The 23,073-nt window shown below is 31.1% G+C and overlaps 2 protein-coding genes across 13 annotated transcripts in view; one reads left to right on the top strand and one right to left on the bottom strand.

Moving 5' to 3' along the window:
- Nucleotides 1-23,073, bottom strand: part of Cask (peripheral plasma membrane protein CASK) — a 182,200-nt gene that overhangs the window by 136,357 nt on the left and 22,770 nt on the right. For 7 of the 10 annotated variants that reach the window (XM_072892962.1, XM_072892967.1, XM_072892965.1 and 4 more), the window contains exons 6-11: nucleotides 19,940-20,011; nucleotides 12,942-13,117; nucleotides 12,648-12,770; nucleotides 11,458-11,647; nucleotides 10,763-10,884; nucleotides 8,360-8,539 (exon numbers count right to left, since the gene is read on the bottom strand). In XM_072892962.1, the coding sequence (XP_072749063.1) occupies nucleotides 8,360-8,539; nucleotides 10,763-10,884; nucleotides 11,458-11,647; nucleotides 12,648-12,770; nucleotides 12,942-13,117; nucleotides 19,940-20,011 (863 nt within the window). The remainder of the gene's footprint in view (nucleotides 1-8,359; nucleotides 8,540-10,762; nucleotides 10,885-11,457; nucleotides 11,648-12,647; nucleotides 12,771-12,941; nucleotides 13,118-19,939; nucleotides 20,012-23,073) is intronic. The other 3 variants (XM_072892969.1, XM_072892971.1, XM_072892964.1) reach the window with 2 other exon arrangements.
- The window catches only part of LOC140666133 (salivary protein Tsal2A-like), a 57,715-nt gene that overhangs the window by 17,634 nt on the left and 17,008 nt on the right, over nucleotides 1-23,073 (top strand). The window lies entirely within an intron of this gene.

Genomic DNA, 23,073 nt, shown 5'->3' with positions numbered 1-23,073 from the left:
AACTAATCTACAAAACATCTAATAAATAATTGCATTTACAGCATAAGTATATGTGTTTATATTTTAAAATAAATATTTATCTAGTTCAAACACGAATTGACATAGCTGGTTTTGAACATTTTTTCCATACGATCACGTAATGAAGTACAATTACATTCATATACGTATTAAATGAAGATTAAAGAAACTTTAAAATGTATGACACTTCAAACATAGTTTCTATCCAGTAGATTAAACTGAAATAGCAACATGTCGTAAGTAGATAACAAGAACATTTTCCAAGGTAGAACAAAGAAATTTTAGCTTTACAAACGAGCGCCCTAAAATCTTTTCTATGCTCTATGGTACGATAAAGAAAATGCGTAAATTTGATGGAGCGAATACGAGATTGTGGAAGATACGAAAGAACCAAGGAAAGGTTACCAAGCAAAATTCAGAAACGAATATAGTACGAAATCGTCGAAAGAAGAAAGACTCGCTTAAGAAAAAGTTTGCACTATTTGCTTTTCCCGCTTCAACGATTCCGATTCACTCTAATTTAAATCCACGTTTCTCTTTTCCATTCTGAAAAATCTGCCACTCGCCATGCATTCGATCTTGCCGCCATTAGTCATCGGTCTATATCCCCACGCCACCTTGTATAAAATTCAATCAATGCGCTAGTACGCAGGAACACTGCACTTGTGCAAGATTCTTTGCATTTTTCACTTTTCTAAGATTAAATAGAAAAATGTATTTGACGAAGAAAAACTATTTTATTATTTCATCATTTATTCTATATTAATCTTATTTTTATTTTTACTTCATTATGTATTATATTTATATGTAATTTTATTTACTATAGTTCTGTTTAGTTTCACACATATGCATTTTTTACTTTATTTATTATTGTCCTATTTTTTATTGATTATCTTTATCTGCAATTTTTCTATGGCAGAATATAGAATATTTTTTGTAAAGTTCTTGTCTAAAACTTACATTGTTCTTGTGTTCAAAACACAACTTAAAAATTGGATAAAAACGCAACTAAATGCACTTTAAAAATATAAAACCCGGGTCAACTAATGTTGGAAGCTTTCCGACTCTATCAATCAAACGAACAGGACTCTCGACGATAGAGAACAAAACTCACTAGGTCAAAGATGCTGCACATTATACAGTTGGGTAACCACATAGCCAACTTTAGTTGCTAGTAATCGGCATTTCCGAGCAATCACAAAGTTTTAGATATTACAATCCACAAAATGACTCTAGGTTAACAGGATCTCTTATAGAGAGAAAAAGAAAGAGAGAGAGAGAGAGAGAGAGAGAGAGAGAGAGAGAGAGAAAGAGAGATAATAAAATGCATACATATTTACGTAGAAATTGTAATTTCAGCTATTTATCTTTCTGTCATTGTAATAACTTGTCATAATAATTAGTAATATAATACAAACTATATTTATCTTCTATGTAGTATTAATTTGTATACATATCTCTCTCTCTCTCTCTCTCTCTCTCTCTCTCTCTCTCTCTCTCTCTCTCTCTCTCTCTCTTCCTTAGGGTGTGTGTGTGTGTGTAAAATACACAGCTAAATATATAATAAAGAGCAAACAAAAAATAAAAGTGTAAAATAGATATAAGATTTAATAATAAATTGTAACATACTTGAACTATTTATATATTTTAAATTATTAAATATTTAGAACTTGAGAAATATAAATTTCTTGATGCACGCGCAAATTAAACATCAAATATGTAACTAAAATATATTTTTGACAAATTTTGACTAAATTATATAAAAAAATATAATCTATATATATATATATATATATATATATATATATATGAGATTCTCTTAATTATTAATATATTAAATCTAATGATAAATGATAACATTATATTAAATTCTTTTTAGAAAAATTCGGCTCCAATAACGTAAATATATATATAAAACTGAAAAAAGTCCTATGCATCATATTTTATATATTTTTATGCTAAATTGAACGCGATATTTATTTAAAATATATCAGAAATATACATTTTATTGATCTTTGATTTTCGATGGGCTAACAATAGTAACAATAGTAGGTGCGATAACAGTGTCTAGCTTGTATAGAAGAAGATAAATTTGAGTTGCAACAATTTCAAGCACGTAATACATATATGTACATACACACACAAACACACACACATCCATACACTTCATGTTTTGCACATTCGCATTCAACCGTGCCAATTCAGGTTTCGCTAAATCGACCTACAAAAATCTCTCGCGTAACTGATGAGTGTCGGTGACACTCCGGGTTACAAATCCGGGATACATAAGATAATATTATAAGAACAAATCATTACTACTTAGTAGAATAAATCGATTATAACGAAGACGAGTGCAGTTTAAAGCTGAAGATTAAAGGAAACCAACAAACTGAAGTAGATGGCGAATATCGTTAAGCTATTGGAGGAAGCTGCAGAATTATTGGTTTTCTTTCATCGAAGATTTCTGGCGCGATCAAATTTATCAACAACCGCAACTACGGCAACTAACGAAACGTCGGCAAGATTGCTTCTACCGGTGACACAGACAGATAACTTCATTTCTACTGGTCGAAGCAGTTTGCCGACGGCAGAGAAATGTGTCTCGTACCTGTCCAAGTGTACTCGTTGGGGAATACCACGTGCGGAATTTTATGACGCTTCACAAGAATGACACATGATAAAATGTCAAGCAGATCAATACTGTTCGATGTGTTTTGCATATTTCAACTTATTTTTATGTTTTTGCTTGAATATCTTTTTCACAGAAAAAGCACGAAACAAAAATAATTTTAACAATAAATGAGAGAAATATTTATCGATATTATCTAGTCCATCCATTGATCCATAATCATATATAAATTTGATAAGACTCAGAATATCATTAATCAAATACATATATATATATGTGAAAATAATGTTATTAATAATATTATTTAATCAAATATGTGTATTAATATTTATCAAATATAACTCATTAATGAATAAAATTTTAAACAAAGATAAACTTCTAAGTATATATAGTTATTTATTATTCATACGTGTATGTTACAATCAATACTTTCACGAACCTATAAATAAAATGAGCTAATAATAATATTAAAGCAAAAAAAACATTGATAAAGATCAAAAAATAAATCTTTTAAATTATGCGAAAGAATATATAGTTACATGATACAAAAATATATTTAGACAAATAAAAGTTTTTACTTAATAAAAGTTTTTATATAATAAATTATAGATACCATCAATTTGATAATTATTACAAACGAAATAATAATCTCAAATAAAAAAAAGAATATATAAAAAAACTCATTATTAATTTATATAATCATCTTTTCATGTATAATGTATTTTACGCATGAGCGAACTACACCAATTGCGAACTGACTTGTCAAAACGGTTTCACGAAAATTTTCCGATATATCCAATTTAAATTTCTTAATCAATTTAAATTTCTTATCCAACTTAAATCGCACAAAGCGAACGACAAGTAGTAAATATAATACTAGGTGCATCTATTCCGAAGTCAGGCTAAATCTGATTACATAGAAAATGTCGCGGCGCTGCTAAGCAACCATGTGCCGGCAGACGCGAATTAACCGGTTGGCGATCATTCAATTAGCGAGTAACTCGAGCGATCCCTGATAGAAGCGAGATCCCTGACGCGCAAAGTCATGATCGTGAATGAGGAAAATCAGCAGCCGCGCGTAGGCTGATCAGCTTTAACCTACGACACGTTATATTTTCAGAATCGTTCACCAAGGTGGAAGAATGACGTAATGCACATTAAAAGACGTACATTAAGGTCGATGCGTTTCGTCGTGACACTTTCGGCACGACACCAGGGCAAAAGAAGCCCGAGGTGTGTCACAGGGGTAACACTGAAAAAAACGCCGCGATTACGCGCCGGTGACGGCGCGGCGCGATGTATCGCGACGCCGCGAGTACAGTGGAGGGCGCCGTTATACGCTTACGAGAGGTCGGGTCAGGGCTGGCTATTAACACTACTGGTTGTTTAACGGATCACGCGCGACCACGACGCCAGCAACTTCTCCGCGAACAATTATCCTTCGCGCGCGATCTGCGGTCTCGAAGGTAGCAGCGTCGGTCGCGCGGGCCGCGAGCGAGACGCACGTCCTGAGATCGCGTCAACGGCGAACAATCATCCGGCGGCCACCTCCACGTGCTGCGCAGCACGATCGACCTGCGGCGGGTCGTCGACGAGGAACCTGTATATTTGTGTATATTTATGTATGTGTGTGTGTGTGTGTGTGTGTGTGTGTGTGTGCCTGTGTATATTTGGATAAAGGGGTGCGGAACGCGTCGCTCGCGATCTACGTTCTGCGGCATACTAGCTCTCTTGCCCTGGCTCCCGCCGCCCACCCCCCTGGCTTCAGCGACCCCTCGAGGGGAGAGAGGCCGCCCGCCCCGTACGTCAGATCCTTCCTTTCGCCCTCCACCACGACTCGCCAGCACCGCGCCATGTCGCCCCCGCATCGACGGACCGACCGTTTCGCAGTACCATCAGCGTCGGTAGCTGCCACCACCGGACGGGGTTGCGTACGCCACCGGACGATACGGCGCCAATCAATCGTGATCCAGTTTCAAGCCCGGTGGATACTTTCTTCCGGCTTGCAACGCTCGTTCAGCTGTTCGAGTAGGTCTCGTAAGAAGTGTCCTCTCTCAGTGCTCTGAAAACACTGCCGCTTTTATAGACTTTTACTACTTGACAACGAACGTATGTTGTAACATGCAGTGTTTTGGAGCTAACATAGGTGATCGTTACGAATAACGAATGTCTAATAAGAAAAGATAGTACTTTTAGAGCAAAGATTAAATTTTTACGAATTATACTGAAAGAGTTACTTATCTTTTGCGTCTCTCTCATAAATATACAATGTATGTAGAAGCATTTCCCTTGCATGTCTCAATTATCATCTCTCTTTCCTATACGTGCGTTATACATACGCTCTATTATCTGGCAATGAGAAATATACATACACACGCGCGTGTACACATGTACTGCTTTATATATATATTTAAAGACATTACAGAGGGGGGGGGGGGAAGAACATTGCAATAATAATATAAATATATTATGGCTTTATATATTATTTTATAGCCTGGTGTTTTCAATTCTAATAATTTTTCAAAACAATCAGGATAGTAATAAGATTTTTAAAAACAAAACATTAGAAATGTAATGTACAAAATAATTAATTTTATATATAAATATTATTAAAAATTAGTTAATTTTTTAAATTTATTTAAATCTGAATTTATTAAGATAAATAAAATTATAACAAAATTTATAGTAAACATTTCGCGCTATGCTTAGAGAAAATATTAACGAAATACCATTATTTTATGATGACTTTTTTCTTATAAGAAAACCATTGCTAAGTACAATTTACTGGATAATTAATTTATTATCACAATTGTATTGCAATGTATATGCATGCAGGTTTATGAGATATAAACCTTGAGTGTACTTCATCGATCTTCTCGTTTTCCCAAAACATTAAGCGCATGCGTTAATCTTTCTCTTGGATGCTTGGTGTGACCATGTAGTCGATGGATCAAGAACTCTCTTTCTCTTTTTCTTTTTCTCTTTATCTCTGTTTCTGTCTCTTTTTCTATCATGCATTTTAATGTAAGACAAGCATTCTTTGATAGCTGTGCATCGATCGGTCTTGTCGCCACAATATTATTTCCTATCAACGAAGCAACAAGTTCTACCTCCTTATAAGTATAGATTAAATAGATTACATTCATTTTCCTTTTTGTCAACTATACAATTTAAAGACTCTCAACTATATGATTTAAAGACTTATTTTTATTTCAATTTTGGATTTGATTGCCAAAATATAGCAGAGGTGAATACTTCACTTTAATTTATTTCATTAATATACGTAGCCCTTATAAACGTTTGCAAAATATATAATCAATACTTTTAATGATAACGATTGTAATTTTTATACTAAAAAGCAGTCAAAAAAATGTACAGATTATTAAAAAATATATTTATATTTTTTCACAGCTTGTAAGAATTGTACCCCCGTGTTTTTATTGTGCCGAATTTTATCTTTCCCGCGGCGCCAAATGAAATATATTTTCAAAGCTTGTTAAGAATTGTACCCACGTGTTTTTATTGTGCTGAATTTTATCTTTCCCGCGGCGCCAAATGGAATATCCACAGAAATTTTGAAGAATTAGAATTGCAAGAAAAAAAACGCAAGATGACCGTATGACCGAGGAAATAACTTCATTGAATATAGTATGTAATACATGAATGGTGACCGTAACATAACAAATTACCGTAAAAATGCAAACTGTATTTTCATTATTGAATTTTTTTACATGTAGAAAAAAATTTCTTATTTTTCATAATGTAATATGTCAATTGACATATGGATAATAAATTAAGAAATAGCTTGTAATATATATATATATATATATATATATACTGAACATACATATGCTTCGGACCAATACAATCTTACCAATCTCTCAGAAAACCTAGAGTAAATAACTATGTAAATTTTTATTTTAATCACAGTAAAAGCAAGCTAAATATTAGAAATAAAATATTATTTAGAGATATAATCTTTTTCATAGAATAAACAAAAGCAGTAGTTCTATTCAATTAAATGTATCTCAGACATTCTTTATTTTTGTTCGTTCCACTTATGTCGCTAATCAAAGTAGGACGCCACATCGATTTTGGTATCCGGAGCAAAGTGCCAAATATCTCGTAAAGGAGCATAGCCAGGTTATTAATTTCTCGAGACATCGATCTAAAATAGGACCAGACAGAAACACGGATAAAGGCGAAAGAAGATGCGAATAAATAACGAGTATCGCGTCTCAAGGATTAAGACCGGATTAATAAGGCGCCTAGTAACGAGATAGCTCGTCAGAATACGCCATGGCCCGATTAAATCGCTTGTCCCGTGTTCTCGATCTATCTTTTGTCTCTTTCCACTTCTCTCCTCTACATTTAGCTTTCTCCTGCTATAACTCTTTCTCCCTGCCTCTCCTTCCGTCTACGTTGCAGCTACGGGATTTTTAACTGAGAATTTTAACGATCGACCTACATTTCCGCGTCCCATTTACGGTATATCCTACGGTAATGTCAAACACTGCGATAAATATGCTAGTGATTGTCGCTGTAAGGACCAACAGTGATGCAACGGCACGACTGGACACATTATCAGATTATCAGAATACATAGATCAGAATAGTTTGGCGAAAAACGTCACGCGAAAATCGTCCAATGCTAATATCAATTTTTTCACAAATTCTTACGAATCCACAATTTGCTATTTCTGTCACAAACAATTTCTTGTTGCTATATCCATGAATCACAGTACAGTATATGTTGTTCGCACCGTAATGCAAATTAACGTATTCATAAACACGTATGTAGCCAAAAATTATCATTGCATATATATATATATACATATGGTAATAGAATTTGAAATTAATTTTCTAATTTTAGAAGCAAAATTATTCGAGCTAAATGTAATATTATTTGTAAAAAATTACTAATGTATATAAAATCATATAAAATATATATGTAACTGTGATACAAAAATTTAAATTATTTTTGCAACTTTTAATTAATGCAACTTTTTATTCTTTATGTATAATAATTGTCACACAAGAAAAAAATTCTGGTAAAATCCATAAAAAATTAGTTGTATTTAAAAATCTTTGACTTATATACTTTTTTCTAATCGTTAGATTTTATTAATTATTATTAATTATTATTATTAAACTATTTCATATAACTTAAATAATTAATCATTAATATCTCTAATTTTCTTAATTAAATTTATTCATATGAGTAATTAGAAAATCATTCTCAATACATAATATAAACGAATCAAGTTCAATCAATGTTTCCGTCTATGTCTATAGTAATTACAAACACGATACGATCCGCGAGTTAAAATCAATTAGCTAACTACTTGAGGCATTTGGAGTATAATCTCAGTGTTAATTTCTCTCTCTCTCTCTCTCTCTCTCTCTTTCTCTCTGTCATTTCAGGAAAAAAATACCTCAATCAAGAATTCGTTGATAAGAGAATTTACGTAAAAGAATAAAATAATAAAAAAGAGCAATTTCGTTCTATTTTTCTACAAGTTTTGAACAATATTTTTAATAGTAGAAATGCATACAGTATCTGTGTGTAAATACACAAGTATAAAACTTTGTCTAAATTATTACTCGCCATTTTATGATATTAGTTAAAAAGCTGGATTTAAAATCAACAAAAATAAATTATCTTTTCTGCTAGAGAAAAAGAACTCTCAACTTTAAAATATAACGTACTTACCCTCATGTGCGGCTGAACCAATAATTCATGAAGCTCTCGAAGATCGGCTCTATCGATATTTCGTACCGCCGAATGCTCCGCTTCTCGAAGGATCTCTTCGACTTCGCGAGCGCGTTGAACTGCATCCGTTTGTGGTGCTCGGTAAGGTGTTGGTATACGTCCTGAGATTCTGTCATAAAGCTGGAAATAGGCAATACTGACATCAATACAATTTTTTGTATGGTCCTTATTTTAAATATACAAATCGATTGTATATTATTTAACAAAATATAATAAATTTTATTATATTTTTTAAATTGTTTAGTATAATATATCTTTTTCTTATTGTTAAAATGTTGAAAGAAAAATATAATATTTTAGTAATTGCCAATAAAATATTCAAATTATGTAAACGTTCACATTTTTCTGTAACATCAAATCTTTCTATAACTTTGTTGACAGTGATTTAAAAGAATATTTTTATACAAGCATGATTATTTCATTCACAAGTACGACATAATAAAGAATACTGTGACAAATACATTGACAAAATTGAAAATAAGAAAAACAACGTTTTTAAAATGAAAAAAAAAAAAACAATGTTATTAAAATTAAAATATTAAGGTTGAAAAAAATAAAAGTTTTATAACGATTAATGAAATGTATTATGATACAGCAAACATCGGTCTGACATTGGTGACTTGTTTATAGTTTCGATCGGCTGAACTTTAATTTAAAATATTCTTCCATTTTCCTAGATCGAAATAATTAACTCACCAGGAGACCCGCGATTTCGAACAGGTCGCCGGCTAGCTCGGCATCGCCGATGAACATTAACTGACAGAGATGCATCTCTATTTATTAGACAGTACTACAAGCCTTGTGTAGCATGATCCTAACACGTGGCTTGTTCGACCACGTGACACTTCAGGAACCACTGAAGAGTAAATTTACACCGTCACGCGAGTTGTCGCGATTATGCGATCTTTCGAACGTGCGTGGCATGTTGTTTATCAAGAATCCGCGGCGGCCATCTTGCCAATCCGGAGGCAGCGCTTGCGTGCCTTTCTTTGAAAGGAGTGAAGGTCGTTCCCGCGGGATATCTCGCACGAGTGAATATTATCGGAGTAGCTAGGGGCTAGAGGTAGCAGTCAAAGAGAGTCGAGTGGCGCCGCTCTCAGTGAAAGAGCTAAAGCTCTGCGAGAGATGAATTCAGCCGCGCGAAAAGGAAGCTTTCGAGATGATTACCGATCTGGATTATGGCAGGGTTGAAGCAGGCCAATTCAAAAGCATAACGCGAACGTTGTGTGAGAAGGGTTGGCAATCGTTACCCTTCACCGTCGATAAAAAAACAGAACAATTTTACCCTTACTGTAAAGGCGTTCTCTGTTACCTGCACACGATTGCAGAAACTTTTGCCATTGATAAGAGAATGAATAACGTTGTAATAATTTAAAATCTCAAGTAAATGTCGCGATAGTGATAATAATAATTTGTAATATATATTACAAATTGCTTGGCTAAGATAGTCATATGAAGAAAGGAATTTTTTTTTTTAACAACAGAATGATACTGATTACTGATAATTATTTTTGTTCAAATATCAAATTAAATATTTAATTAATTAAGTGGAAAAAATAATATAATTAATAATACAAAATTTTTACTACATCTATTATGAGGTTTTTAGAGATAATCTTTCCTCATATTTAAATCATTCTTTGCATTCTTCTTAGTTGTAAAAAGAAAAAATGAGATAAATATTTACTAAATTTCAATATTTGCTAAATATTGAAAATTACAATTGTGTGTTACATTCACAACAATATTACTCTAACAATAAATAAGATATCGTTAAAAGAGAAACATTATTACGATTTTTAAACGAAAGAAAACATATCATGTAATAAACTTTTTTATAATATATATATATATTGTTTAATTGTAAATTATTCCATTTTCATCGCAAAGGAAAAGATGGAGAAAAGATGTAAATATTATGACAAAATCGAATGTTTTATTTTCACTTAATTATTTGTATATGTATATCATACATATATAAAATCAAGATATCTTATTAATTGCTAAAATGCAGTCGTAATCGTATTATAAAAAATCATACAATAAAATAATAATAATAATTAAATAAAAATAAAACATTCGATTTTGTCATACACTATTTACATCTTTCTCTCTTTTTCTTTTCTTTCTCTTTGCAATAAAATGGAATAATTTACAATTAAGCAATTGACATAATATTATATTCAAAAGATAAATTTGTGAAAAATTCGAATACTAGAAAAGTTTGAATTTTTTTCGTTCAATGTACCGTAACTCTTCACTTCTTTTACTCTTTCAGTTTCTCATTTAACTTAATCTAGTATTTTTTTACATAATTACAAAGTGTTATAAAAAAAACGATACCTCTAAAATTACTCGGAGACGGTGATCATCAACTGCGTTGAGAACATCATTCCGCAGCAATCTATCACTTTCTTCGAGGATTTCAATGTCATCCAAGGAATCCACAATTTCGGCTACAGCTCCTGTACATAGAACAGCGTGCAATATTGATTTTTCAAAATGTTAATATGTTTGATGAGTCGCGTTCTAATCACGATCTTTAATTGACAGATCTATGATAGACAGAACATTGATAGTGCACTCTGTTATGTACACAGATAATCTAATACTCGTATGACATATCAGGGAATGTACAGAGAACTCATAGAGCTTCCAAATTACGCGATATCATCGATCTTATTGTTGAAATAGTAAGCTCAAAGCAGATGAATGATTGGCCTAGATCGAGTTATCATGTCGCATTGATTGTCATACAAGCATCGCGCTTAAGCACACATAGAATGTAAATTATGAAAAGATAGAATTTGACTTAAGTGAAATTTCAATTAAACGGGATCTATTTATTTTTCATATTTATCTTATATTTGTCTCAGATTTGTCAACAATAATTAAAATCTAAAATTTTTATGAAAATGTCTATGTTCATCTGTTTTATGAAATAAACGTCTATCAAAGAATATAAATAGTGTTACGTTTTGTCATATTTGGATATATCAGAAATGAAATTTTAAGATCACTAAGATTCTTCAACGCACCTGTAGTTACCACCTCGTCATCGCCGACATCGGAGAAATTGTCACCATTAGCTTCTGAATATGAGGCATGCCATTTAGACGAGGCGATGGCAGCTTTTACAGCATTGCTTAATTTTCGCCTTGCATTAAATTTCTTAAGCTCTTCTATAGTATCAGCTAAGTGTATACGAGCTGCGCCCTTATCACGATCCTGAAAATTAGTATCCGTTCATTCGCTATCAAAAATACAACGTTTTTATTTACACTAACAAGCCCCAGCGAAATGCGTTTGCTAAATTTATATATTTTAGAACTTATATTCTAAATTAAAATCATAATATATAAATTACAAAATTATTAACAAACAGTTGCCACTGCAAATTAGCTGCTTTTAAAATAAATAAAAATTGTTACTAAAAGTTTACACGTGTCGTTTAAAAGTTTAACACAATTTATTTCGACGAAATAAATATCATAAAAAGTGCTGAAGAAAAAAGACCAGCAATCGAGTAATAATTTTAAATATTTTTCCTCGTACAATCGCAAGACACATTATTTCGTTATAACGAAAGAAGAAAGTCGATTATACTTGCTTCCACAAAGTCCTCGAGGGTTCGACGAACGTACAGCCACGTAAAAAAGCTCTAAGTAATGCACACAGAGCGCGATGTATATACTTTACTACAGTTATTTTCATTAATCGTCGGTGCTTTGCTCCTACTATAACGATCGATAGCCTAGTTGCACGTGTATTGCATCGAAGAAGTATGGGGGTGACTCCGCGAGTGTTGTTACCTTAGGTCACTGGCTAACTGTTGCACCATACAGGTATAATCTCACACCATACCGGTGTGCGCGTGCGCACGCACATTCATCGGACATAACAACGGGGAATGAGGCCACGTGTACATGCATACAATATATGTGTATATATATATATAGCATAATTATAAAATAAAACCCGATGTACTATCATCGGCGATCAAACGGAAGCCGCTACATCGATTATCCCCATCAGGAGTTCCGCGGCATGACGTAGAATGCTGATCGTCACCAAACGCCCGCGCTTGTACGCTGTTATACAGATCACACACATCCGCACGTAATGCACGCGCATACGCACAAATGCGATATTGTTCCTCTATGTGCTCCATCATATCCCGCAAATAACGGAATCGTGAAATCCACGAGTCGTCGATCGCTTTACTTACTCTAAGCCACTTGTGGTTGAGAACTTCCTGGATGGTGATCCTATGATTTACATCGGTCGTGAGCATTCTCTGTATGAGGTCTTTCGCCGGCTCACTGATGGGATCCCAGAGTGGTGTCTCCATCTGCAAATTCAATTAAATCGGAATTACTTGCCTCGTACGCGAAGAATCTCGCCCCGAATGGTGCGGGCGGTTTGAAATCACGAGAGCTGAACGTTATTAAAATTTTTGACCCGCTCGTTTTTCATCCGGATTAGCAGCGGATTAGGTACGATCATATTATACAATCATTACCTGTACTCGCCCGCGGCAGATCGCTTCTCGCAGCCTGTCTCGAGATCCGACAAACGGAAGTGTACCAGTCAGCAGAACGTGGAGCAATACTCCGGCCGACCAGACATCGCCGGGTTTCCCATATTGTCGCCGTTGAATAACTTCCGGCGCCATGAAATGCGGACATCCGACACGACCTGCGCGACCAAGAGCATCGTGAGCAAAAGGAGATAAAACTGCCAAGATGTGACCAGCAGAATGGAAGCGAGGCGTGAGTGATTGCTCGGAAACTTCGCAGTCGATCGTTAACGTAAAATGGAATTGCGCTTGCGATAAATACAAACGAATTTATCAGCCAAATAAAACATTTGCGTTTGATTTTTCTGTTATGAGCGTATAAAACTAATAATCGACAGCTTTCTCTCGTCCAAATCGATTACTCGCCTCGTGGCGAGAAGATTCGAAAAATACGTTTTTATTTACATATTTATTATCGTTGGATCGACTGGACGTATCAAGTGTAATTAATGGCAAGGAACGAACGTGTCAGACGCAAAGACGTGTCTACTGCATTCCTCGAAAACAAATACACTTGTCACAATAGTAGCCGATCTTTCGTAAAATATGAGCACAAATGTCGTTTGCGAACGATAATCAACGTGCTAACTTGCTTACTTTTTTCAACAACCTATATTTATTAAGAATCAGTAAATGACACAGAAAGCGATACGAGAGGAAATGTAGGTCACTGCACGTTGGAAAGTGTACATGGGAAAAGATGAGATGATTAAGGCTGTAAAGCAAAGACGACATAATTGCGATCGTGAGTACGTCGTTAAACGCTAGAAACATTATCAAATTATCGTATAAATATATAAATTTTATATATTAAAAATTTACTATGATATGATACATAATTATATAAATAGTTGGCGTACATATATAAAACATGGTTCTCTTTCTCTGAAAAGTAGTAAAATGTATATACAATATATATAATAAGTATAGATAATGGACAATATGCAAAATATATTATTAAATTCTTTAAACACATATGTTCAGCTAGATTGTGTACTCTATATAATTTACATATTCCTATGTATAAATATAACTATTCTCTATCCACAAGAAAAACTCTTAACTATATTTCATGTATAAGTCTGTTTATTGAGATATGAAAAATGTATATGGTGTGTTATGATACGTATTATAGAAATATTTATTTTTATTTATTATTTATTTTTACCATATTCAAATAAATATTGTAAACTAATTTGACATATCTTTGTATACCTACAGAAAAATATATTTTTATCACATTTCTCCGTTTTGTAAGATAAAAAGAATTAAGAAACATCAATATATAATATAATGAAATTTATATTTTTTTATTTTTTTGCGGTAATAATCAATTTTCGCAATAATTGAGCAGTATAAAGAATAACTGAAATAATAATTATATATACAACATTAATTTTATTATAAAAATAGCTAATTTTATGTGTACAAAATAGTTTTGTTGTGTTAATTATGATATTGGCGCCATTATTTTTGTCAACTATTATACATTTAATGAAGCAAATAATTTAAAATATAGATATATTATAGATATATATATTTAATATATAATTAATAAATAAATTCTGAAGACAGTATATAGTCTTACAACATAATGTATAAAAAGATAAAACACATCACGTATAATTTTTGAATCAACAAATGATATAAATGGTGCTGGGGTGCAAAGGAAAACTGATGTAGTCATTTAAAGAGAACGCAATAAATAGAAACAATTTTAATACAATAGAAACAGAAACTTAAAAAATATCTAATATCAAACTGTAACAGTGCTATAACAGTGCCAAACTACATATACATTTAGAAATTAAAGTTTTCATGCAAATTTCACAGCAAACATGCACAATATTATTTAATATCAGAATGTAAATTTAATAATGTAACGATATATTTTATAAAACTAATATTAATAAAAAATATAATTATTAATAAAAATATTGAAAATATTTTTGCCGCTTTGCTACCGCTTGTTGTCGCGTAATTTTAGATATACTCATGTTTTAACGAAAGTAATTAAGTCGTACAAATGAAGCAACGAGTTAATAACACAGTATGCATTTTATGTGCCAAGTATATTTTATATGTGTAAAATGATGCACGAGTGGCTTTGAAATTTCTGCCGTATACAAAAAAGTTCATTTTGACTAAAACATACTATAAATAAAACATACTAAAATATAAACATATACGCAATTTATTTATTAAAATAAAATGTTGAATTAAAAATATTAATTGCACAAATATTATGATAATATACATATAAAAATACAAATTAAAATAATATTTTGTTTTATTTATTGAAAAATCCAAGTTTCTTATATTAACAATTTATGTTACTAATTAACTCGTTTCCGTCAATGCAATGGTTGATAATTGTACAATATATATATCTTTTTTAAGTTATGTTTCCCCTAATCTCAATAAATTTTTTTCCAAATGTATTGCATGATTTATTATGAGAAAGAGATGACTTGTAATACAATATTCCATAAACTTAATCCTAATTTTTAACAAAAAGTAAGTTCACAACAAATTTATGATACCCTATTTTTTAATAAATAAACAAAATTGTACAAATTTTCATAAAATAACTTTACTTGTTTTAACATAAATGTTTATATAGAACATAATGTTTATGTAAGACACTTAAAAATGATCTAATGATATTTTAAAAACAGATTTTTTTTACTAATAAAAATATCAAAACACTCTTATCAGTACTTACAATTCTCAATTGAAAAAAAAAGTTTGAATTGTTGAAGAGAAAAATAGATTTAAAAAATGTATATAAGTTATTGAAATTTAGTCTTAATTTAGTTTTAATATATAGATCTTTTTTTAGATTTGTCTTATTGTTAGCAGATATCTAATGTTGAAAATAATAAACTCAATTCTTATCAATATTGGATCTAAATTATTAATTACTTTTTGCGTGACTTTTATATATGTGTGTATATATATATGTATATATATATATATATATATATATATATATATACATATATATATACTTAAAAAGATAACATACCTCCAATAATATGAGATAATAATTTGATAATTTAATTTTTTTCTCTCTAAACTTGACTTATATATATATATATATATATATATATATATATATATATAAATCAAATATATTAGAGAACATATTATTAGAGCTATGTTGCCTTTTTAAGTAAATAAAATCTTTTAATAAAAACTCAGAAACAAATCATACTGAATAAAATGTCACTGATATGATGTTTCTGAATTAATGTCACTGAGCTTTGACTTCAATTAAAAGAACAAAGATTGTATTTTTGCGCAATGTTATGAATAGAGTATCTTGTTTCATCAGACACGTGATACGTAATAAATACGGTAACATTGCACACTTGTCACTCCAGATTATCGAGTTTCATGAAAAAAGAGATCGTTAAGATGATATTTATAACGTAACTTCTTCATTATGAGAAATAGACATGACATTTCGTAATAATTTGCTTGTCATAATGGTGCAAGGAATGTGAATACATAAAATATCAATTTAAAATCATGCAAAGTGTTATATCGTAATGTTTTGGCGAAATTAATTCATTTTTATATAATATTATTTTTAATGAACAAGTAGTTACGCGCGCAATAGTAATTCTAAATATATTTTATATTAATTAAGATGTATATCTGAATATCCTAGTTTCATTTCAACACGTAATGTATAATATACAATATCTCTTCAATGAAAACGTTGTTTAGATTCCATCGCGTTTGTCTTTCTCGTTGTAAACACGTTTCACAGACACTCGCAACAAAATAATCTTGCCTCTCTCTGACGTGGCGACTAGTTTCAATTTGTCATCGATAAGTGATGAAAGACAAACACAAAGCGGCATACAAATAGACAGACACATACATAGATACACAGGCTAGTCTACCGCTACGAACAATAACGACATAGACAAGCCCAAATTATGTGGGCAATTAGTCCAGACTTAAATAAAGGTAAACCGATTTGAAGGGTTTATTACGCGTAACTAAAATATAATTATTACAAATATAAAAAATTATATAATTACGAAATTAGGACAACAGAACCTTCTCTCGGAAACGATAACTGTTTTTTTATTATTTTTCATAATTCATATTATATTACTAATAATAGATTCATAGTTATATAGCATTTATTGATTACATAATATTAATAAATATGTGTATCTTATTATAAATCTCTCTCTTAATTCTATGTGTCTTATCCATATATCGAATCATGTAATTTATTTGTCATATAAAATAAAACTCGAATTTCTATATTTTTCTGTCTCTATTGTTTTCATTAGAACACGCTCTATTTTTTCTTTTTTTCTTTTCTTAATTTTACGTCCTCTTTTTTAAACGTACATACAGAATGTTATTTGAAATAATCAGGCCACTATTTATTATAAAATGTGTATTCATTATATTGCGAATACAATCAATTCGAGCAATTTAATTTGAATGCATTGTGGATAAACACAAAGAAAATTTAAATTAAAAATTTATTATCTAAATTTAATTATTGCAAATAACATGTCCGTGTTTATTTTTTCTCAACATTCTATTTTTTTCTCTTTTTTTTTTTAAACAAAGCTAATCTCTGAATTCTGTACTAGAGATTGAATTAACCGAAATAATTGAAAAAATGATTTTTAATTTTCAGAGTAAATCTAGAGAGACCAGCAATGACTAAAGAACAAAAATTCTTGGATAGACTTTTTTAAATACCATTTATTAAAAATCTATATATATAAATAAAAAAAAGTGATACTCGATACAAAGAAGTACAAACTATTTTTTTTAGTATCGATGAAATAAAATAATGTAACGACAAATCTCGTAACGAACCCTTCAATTCTGTCAGAAATTTATCCCAATCCTACAACGATGAAGCAGAGCTTGTGTCATTCGCGCGTTACAAATCATACACGCGGACGATGTAAGGGGTGGGAATAGAGAAAAGAGGAAGGAGTTACTTTATCACTCGCTTCCTCTGGATGGCACAACGAATGTTACTACGCGACCTGCACAACGATATTACAGGAATACGCTATCGCACGTAGGTCGAGTGTCTATACAGACACTAGACGTTCTCAAACTAACATAACCATACCACACATGGGGGTAGAACGTCAACTATGTCTTAAGTGAGAGTAACCCCGAAACAAGATTGATCGATCGCTCGATAATCACAGAATGCTACGCATGCTTCACGAAAATGAACTCGATGTCATTTCTCGCTGAAATATACTACTGTTGTTTTGCCAGACTCGAACTTATCACGTGTATCTTTTTTTTCCTACAGGATACTCCACATAAAATAATTCCATCGCAAATGTAATTGTTAATGGTAAAAAATATTACAAGTAACAATCACACTTAGAAAATATATATTTTAACATATAACATCCTTGATTTTATCTCAAAATGTTTATATATATATACTAAAATATTTCTCTTATCCTCGAAATACATATGTGTGAGCAAGACAAGTTATATGGAACACCCTGTACGTGTCTGGCCTTGTCGTTGATAGAAGTAACTCTTAATAGTATTTTACGATCACAGTTATATAAGGACGCGGCACTACATTCAAGGACGCATAAAGAGAGATAAATTCTTTTAGAGAGAAGATACTTTCTCGTTTCTACCCCCGATTGTGGTAAATCATAAGTTATGTAGATGTTATGTAGATGTGTCAGGCATATGGATACCGATATTGTCCTCCGTGTCGCTCACTAGCGAATCCTCGGCGTCGGTCAGGTCCTCAAAAGGAAAATTGCAGCTCGGGGAGATCAGGCCTAGCGAAAGAACACAGAGAGAAAGGAGAAGGATTGTTATCGTCACGATAATTTCGCACCATGCGCGACTTATTTTCACGGACGATAAAATACTCTTTATCGTCAACGCAGTTATTCGTAGAGGAAGACAGACCTGTGGCTGTTGGGTGATTTGTTACTTTTATCAAAGAATTCAGGTAGATCAAAGTGCGAGAGATCGACTGGTTCACTTATTGATTGACTCTCGACTCGATTCTCTAGTGGTATGTGTGCGTCTATTGGTATATAAAATGTTGAGCTTGTGGCGTACCTCCGCGATGTGTCTGTATGAGTTTATTTGTATCGTAAGTATACATATAAATAAAATAATATGCGTATAATCCTGTTAGTATATAAGGTGTGTTAGAATTAGTTTATTTTAATTCGTAAAAAAAAGAATACATTTTTAATGCAACATTTTAGAAATTATCAATCAATCGCCGGTGTTTCAAAAACCAGATTTTACGACGATTATCCTAATATAGAAAAATATGTCAGAATGAGTTTTCAATAATAATCATTAAGAATGAGGCTGCAATATTTATATAAAAATACAATTACTATTTTTAAGCGAAGATGAATCATTATTATTGATAATGAGAGACGATATACGTATGAAATCGCAATTAATCCTACTTTCAGATATATATATTGTTGAAGAATCATATCTAAGCCAAGTCTGCTACCTAATAATAAATATTATATATAGTTTGCGAGAGAATCTTTAATAAATTTCTAAACCAGATTCATCCGCGGAAATGTAAATATATATATTTATGTAAATATTAATATTATTAATATTATATTAGTTAAATCGTATGTGTGTGTATATATATATATATATAATAAAGTATGAGTCAAGTCAAAGTAAAACGCGTAAAGCGAGCAAGCAAGCAGTGGCAGCTTCTAGAGTATAGTGATTTGGTAGTGATATAAGTACAGGGATATATTAAAATGTGTAGCATAATACAATATTTGTGGATAATATTTGTGTATGTGTGATATATATATATATATATATATATATATATATATATATATATATATATATATGGCGTGAGGTGACAAGGCTCCTGCGGAAGTAATAATTAAAGGTTAGATCAGGCTTACCCTCGCTGTCGGCCTTCAAGTAGAGCTGCCCCTTTGGGCTCAGACACTGCCGATACTCGGTCGTGTAACATGCTGTATTCATTCAAATCAAATTTCAAGTTATCAGTGTGTAATCAGACGACGCGCTTTTCTCGCGCTGTTACTGCCTAATTCAATCCGCGGTAAAATATTTAAAAGAGAAAACTCATTGATACGCATTTTATTATCATTCTCTGCGAAAAGAATGTCAAATACGAATTTAATGATATCTTACGCATATAAAACGTCAGAAAAGAAATATCAACTTCTCCAGAAATAAGCATTACAAGAGACATCGCACAGCAATGTTATACGTATCTAATCGCGTTACCAGAAATTCTTTATCTAAAAGTGATTCAATCCCGACAGCGAAAAGCTGACTCGTTTGCAAAATTTATATGTAAAAGATATTTATATGTAAAAAGTTGAACGTTTTAATTAACACGACAGTTTTCCAGTCGATGTCTGGCCTATATTTAGAATATTAGTCTACTTTCAGAATGCCAAATTACTTTCAAACTGAGAAAAGCAAAAGTGATAATCGTAAAGATAAAGAAGATTAATATCTGAGTATAATAGAGTAATGTCTTAGCGAAACAAGAAGATAATTAAAATACAACTTAATAATCAGATAAAAATTCTTATTATATTTTTACTATCAACTGATGGAACTTCCAATTGACTTTCTATTTCTATCGTATAAAAGTGTGTATATTTAAAGTCACTAAATTCGCGATTATTATCATATTTTTTCATGGCAACATCTCAATGCAATTAAGAAGTTTACTTAATAAGAGAGATAATGTCATAATCCTTCATTGTACTATTAACTATTTATTGTATTGTTCTACAATAAATGTACAACTTTCAATAACTATAGTTTTTTATCATTTTATTCTCGATTAAATATTAATTATATAAAACGAATAAAATGAAAATAAAAATGTTATTTAGAGTGGTCTCTTAATAACGTGCGTTTTATCAACAGCTCTTAACGGCGATGGGACTTATACGCGATGCTATCATCGTTCTAATATTAATAACTTAATTAACCAATATTAATACAAATAACATAATTATAGGATAGAAAAGAAATTTACTTCCAAATTAAAGACGCTTTAATATCGCATGGCTATTAGGAAGATCTAATCTTGAAAATAGATAGATAAATCTAATCTTGAAAATACATAATAATAATATTGCGTTGCTCACGCAAAGAAAATTTAAAATTAGTCCGAGATATATAGCAATCTATAAAATAGTATCTACGAGTGTCGCTAATAATAAGCGCATCTACTTATTGTGGAACCATGCGATATTAAAGCAGTGAAAGATTATAAAAAAATGCATAGACATCAATCGATTGCGGCTGATCAGAAAAGAGAGCATCACGGTTGTCATAGGGAAGAAATCCGATAAAAGCCGTTGCATTCTGCACATCGAACATCGAGAAATTTTTTGAATGTGATTTGCCAATCATCGACCAAGCCAGCCAATAATCGCAGAGTAGGGCATTCAAAAAAAAAAACTATATAAAAACAACGAGTGTCTTTGAAGTGACGCTTGATGAGAGCTAGGAACATTGTATCGTCGGTAAAAAAAAAAACGAAAAAGAAATAGAAAAAAGACAGAAATTTGAATTACAAATTCTGAAGAGGCAATATTCAATGCGCTTTTGGTAGAGTTTTTTGCCCTCATTCGTTAACATTATTAGCGTCCTGACATTGTGAGAGTTATTATATCTTCATTGACAGCGATAACATGTAGGAGAAAATTTCCTCAAAAGACACAAGCAGCATAATTTATTCTATGAGAACTTAATCATATTTATCTACAGACGCGTTGGTATACACCCTCGGTAATAATTTCTGTATAAAGACGTGCTCAGTCGCCTCTTGTAACTGAATATTTTACACCTCATTCCTTTCAGTGTCATATGTGAAAAAGAGACCGTGCAACTAAACAACATTCATTGAACTAGTTGTCACATTGAATTTAGCTAAGTGTCAACAAAAAGAGAGAGCGAGAGAAAGAGAAAGAGAGAAGTTAACGATTTAATGTTTTCGGATACATAGCACACAATCAATTGAAAAAAAAGCATGAAATATATTTCATAAAATATGTATTTTGTTTCACGTAAGGAAATAAAATCAAAACTGGATTGTATCAATAAATTATTATTTTAAATATGTTGGCAAACGCGACACACTACATATAGCTATATATATGTATATATAGTTTCTGCGAAAAAACTCAATTTTTTCCTTTAAATTTTGAATAAATAAATACAAAAGCTCATCACGTTGCTACGAGAATAAATTAAATGTATATACATATATGCATGATATACATATTGATAAAGAATACACTCACTTATCACATCCAAAAGATATACACAATTACTTTATATGTATTATATAATCTTTTCGTCAAATCAAGAATATTATTTAAAAATCGCATATATTTAATTCTTTAACTTTTCCAAATTAGTTGTTGATCAATCTATCTTAAGCTTTATCAATCTATCAAAAAATTTTGATATATCATGTCGTTAAAATAATATCTAAGTATATTTATCATTTCGTATTTAATTAAAAAATTTATTTCTAAAGAAGAATTTCTCTGTCAACAAATCATTAAGTACGTGATGCAAAATAATTTCTTAAATAATTTGTATAATTTGGTAAATCGATTAATCTCTCTGATAAATTTTCTTAAATATACTTTTACATTAAAAATCAATCAGTAATTTAATAAAATTTACCTTAAAGATTTATTTGCACATAAACAATTTTTTATAATTAATACTTCAAACGTATTGGAGTAATGAAAGTAACATTAACATCATTAATATAATTAATAAAATTATATATATATATATGATTTTATTAATTATATTAATAATGTTAATTTTACTTTTATTACTACATATGTATATATATGTGTATATACATATCTTCGATACATACGAATGTTTACCAGCAAATTGTCTTAACAATAGGCATATACGCATTGAATAATGCCTTTCAAATGTAATCAGATTAAGCGTATGTATATAATTATACTTAAAAATATATATGTTAACATATATCTTGTTTAACATAAAAATGGTGTCG

This window comes from Anoplolepis gracilipes, chromosome 5 (assembly GCF_047496725.1).
Source record: "Anoplolepis gracilipes chromosome 5, ASM4749672v1, whole genome shotgun sequence".
Classification (NCBI taxonomy): domain Eukaryota; kingdom Metazoa; phylum Arthropoda; class Insecta; order Hymenoptera; family Formicidae; genus Anoplolepis; species Anoplolepis gracilipes.
This window is presented reverse-complemented; position numbering and strand designations above follow the sequence as displayed.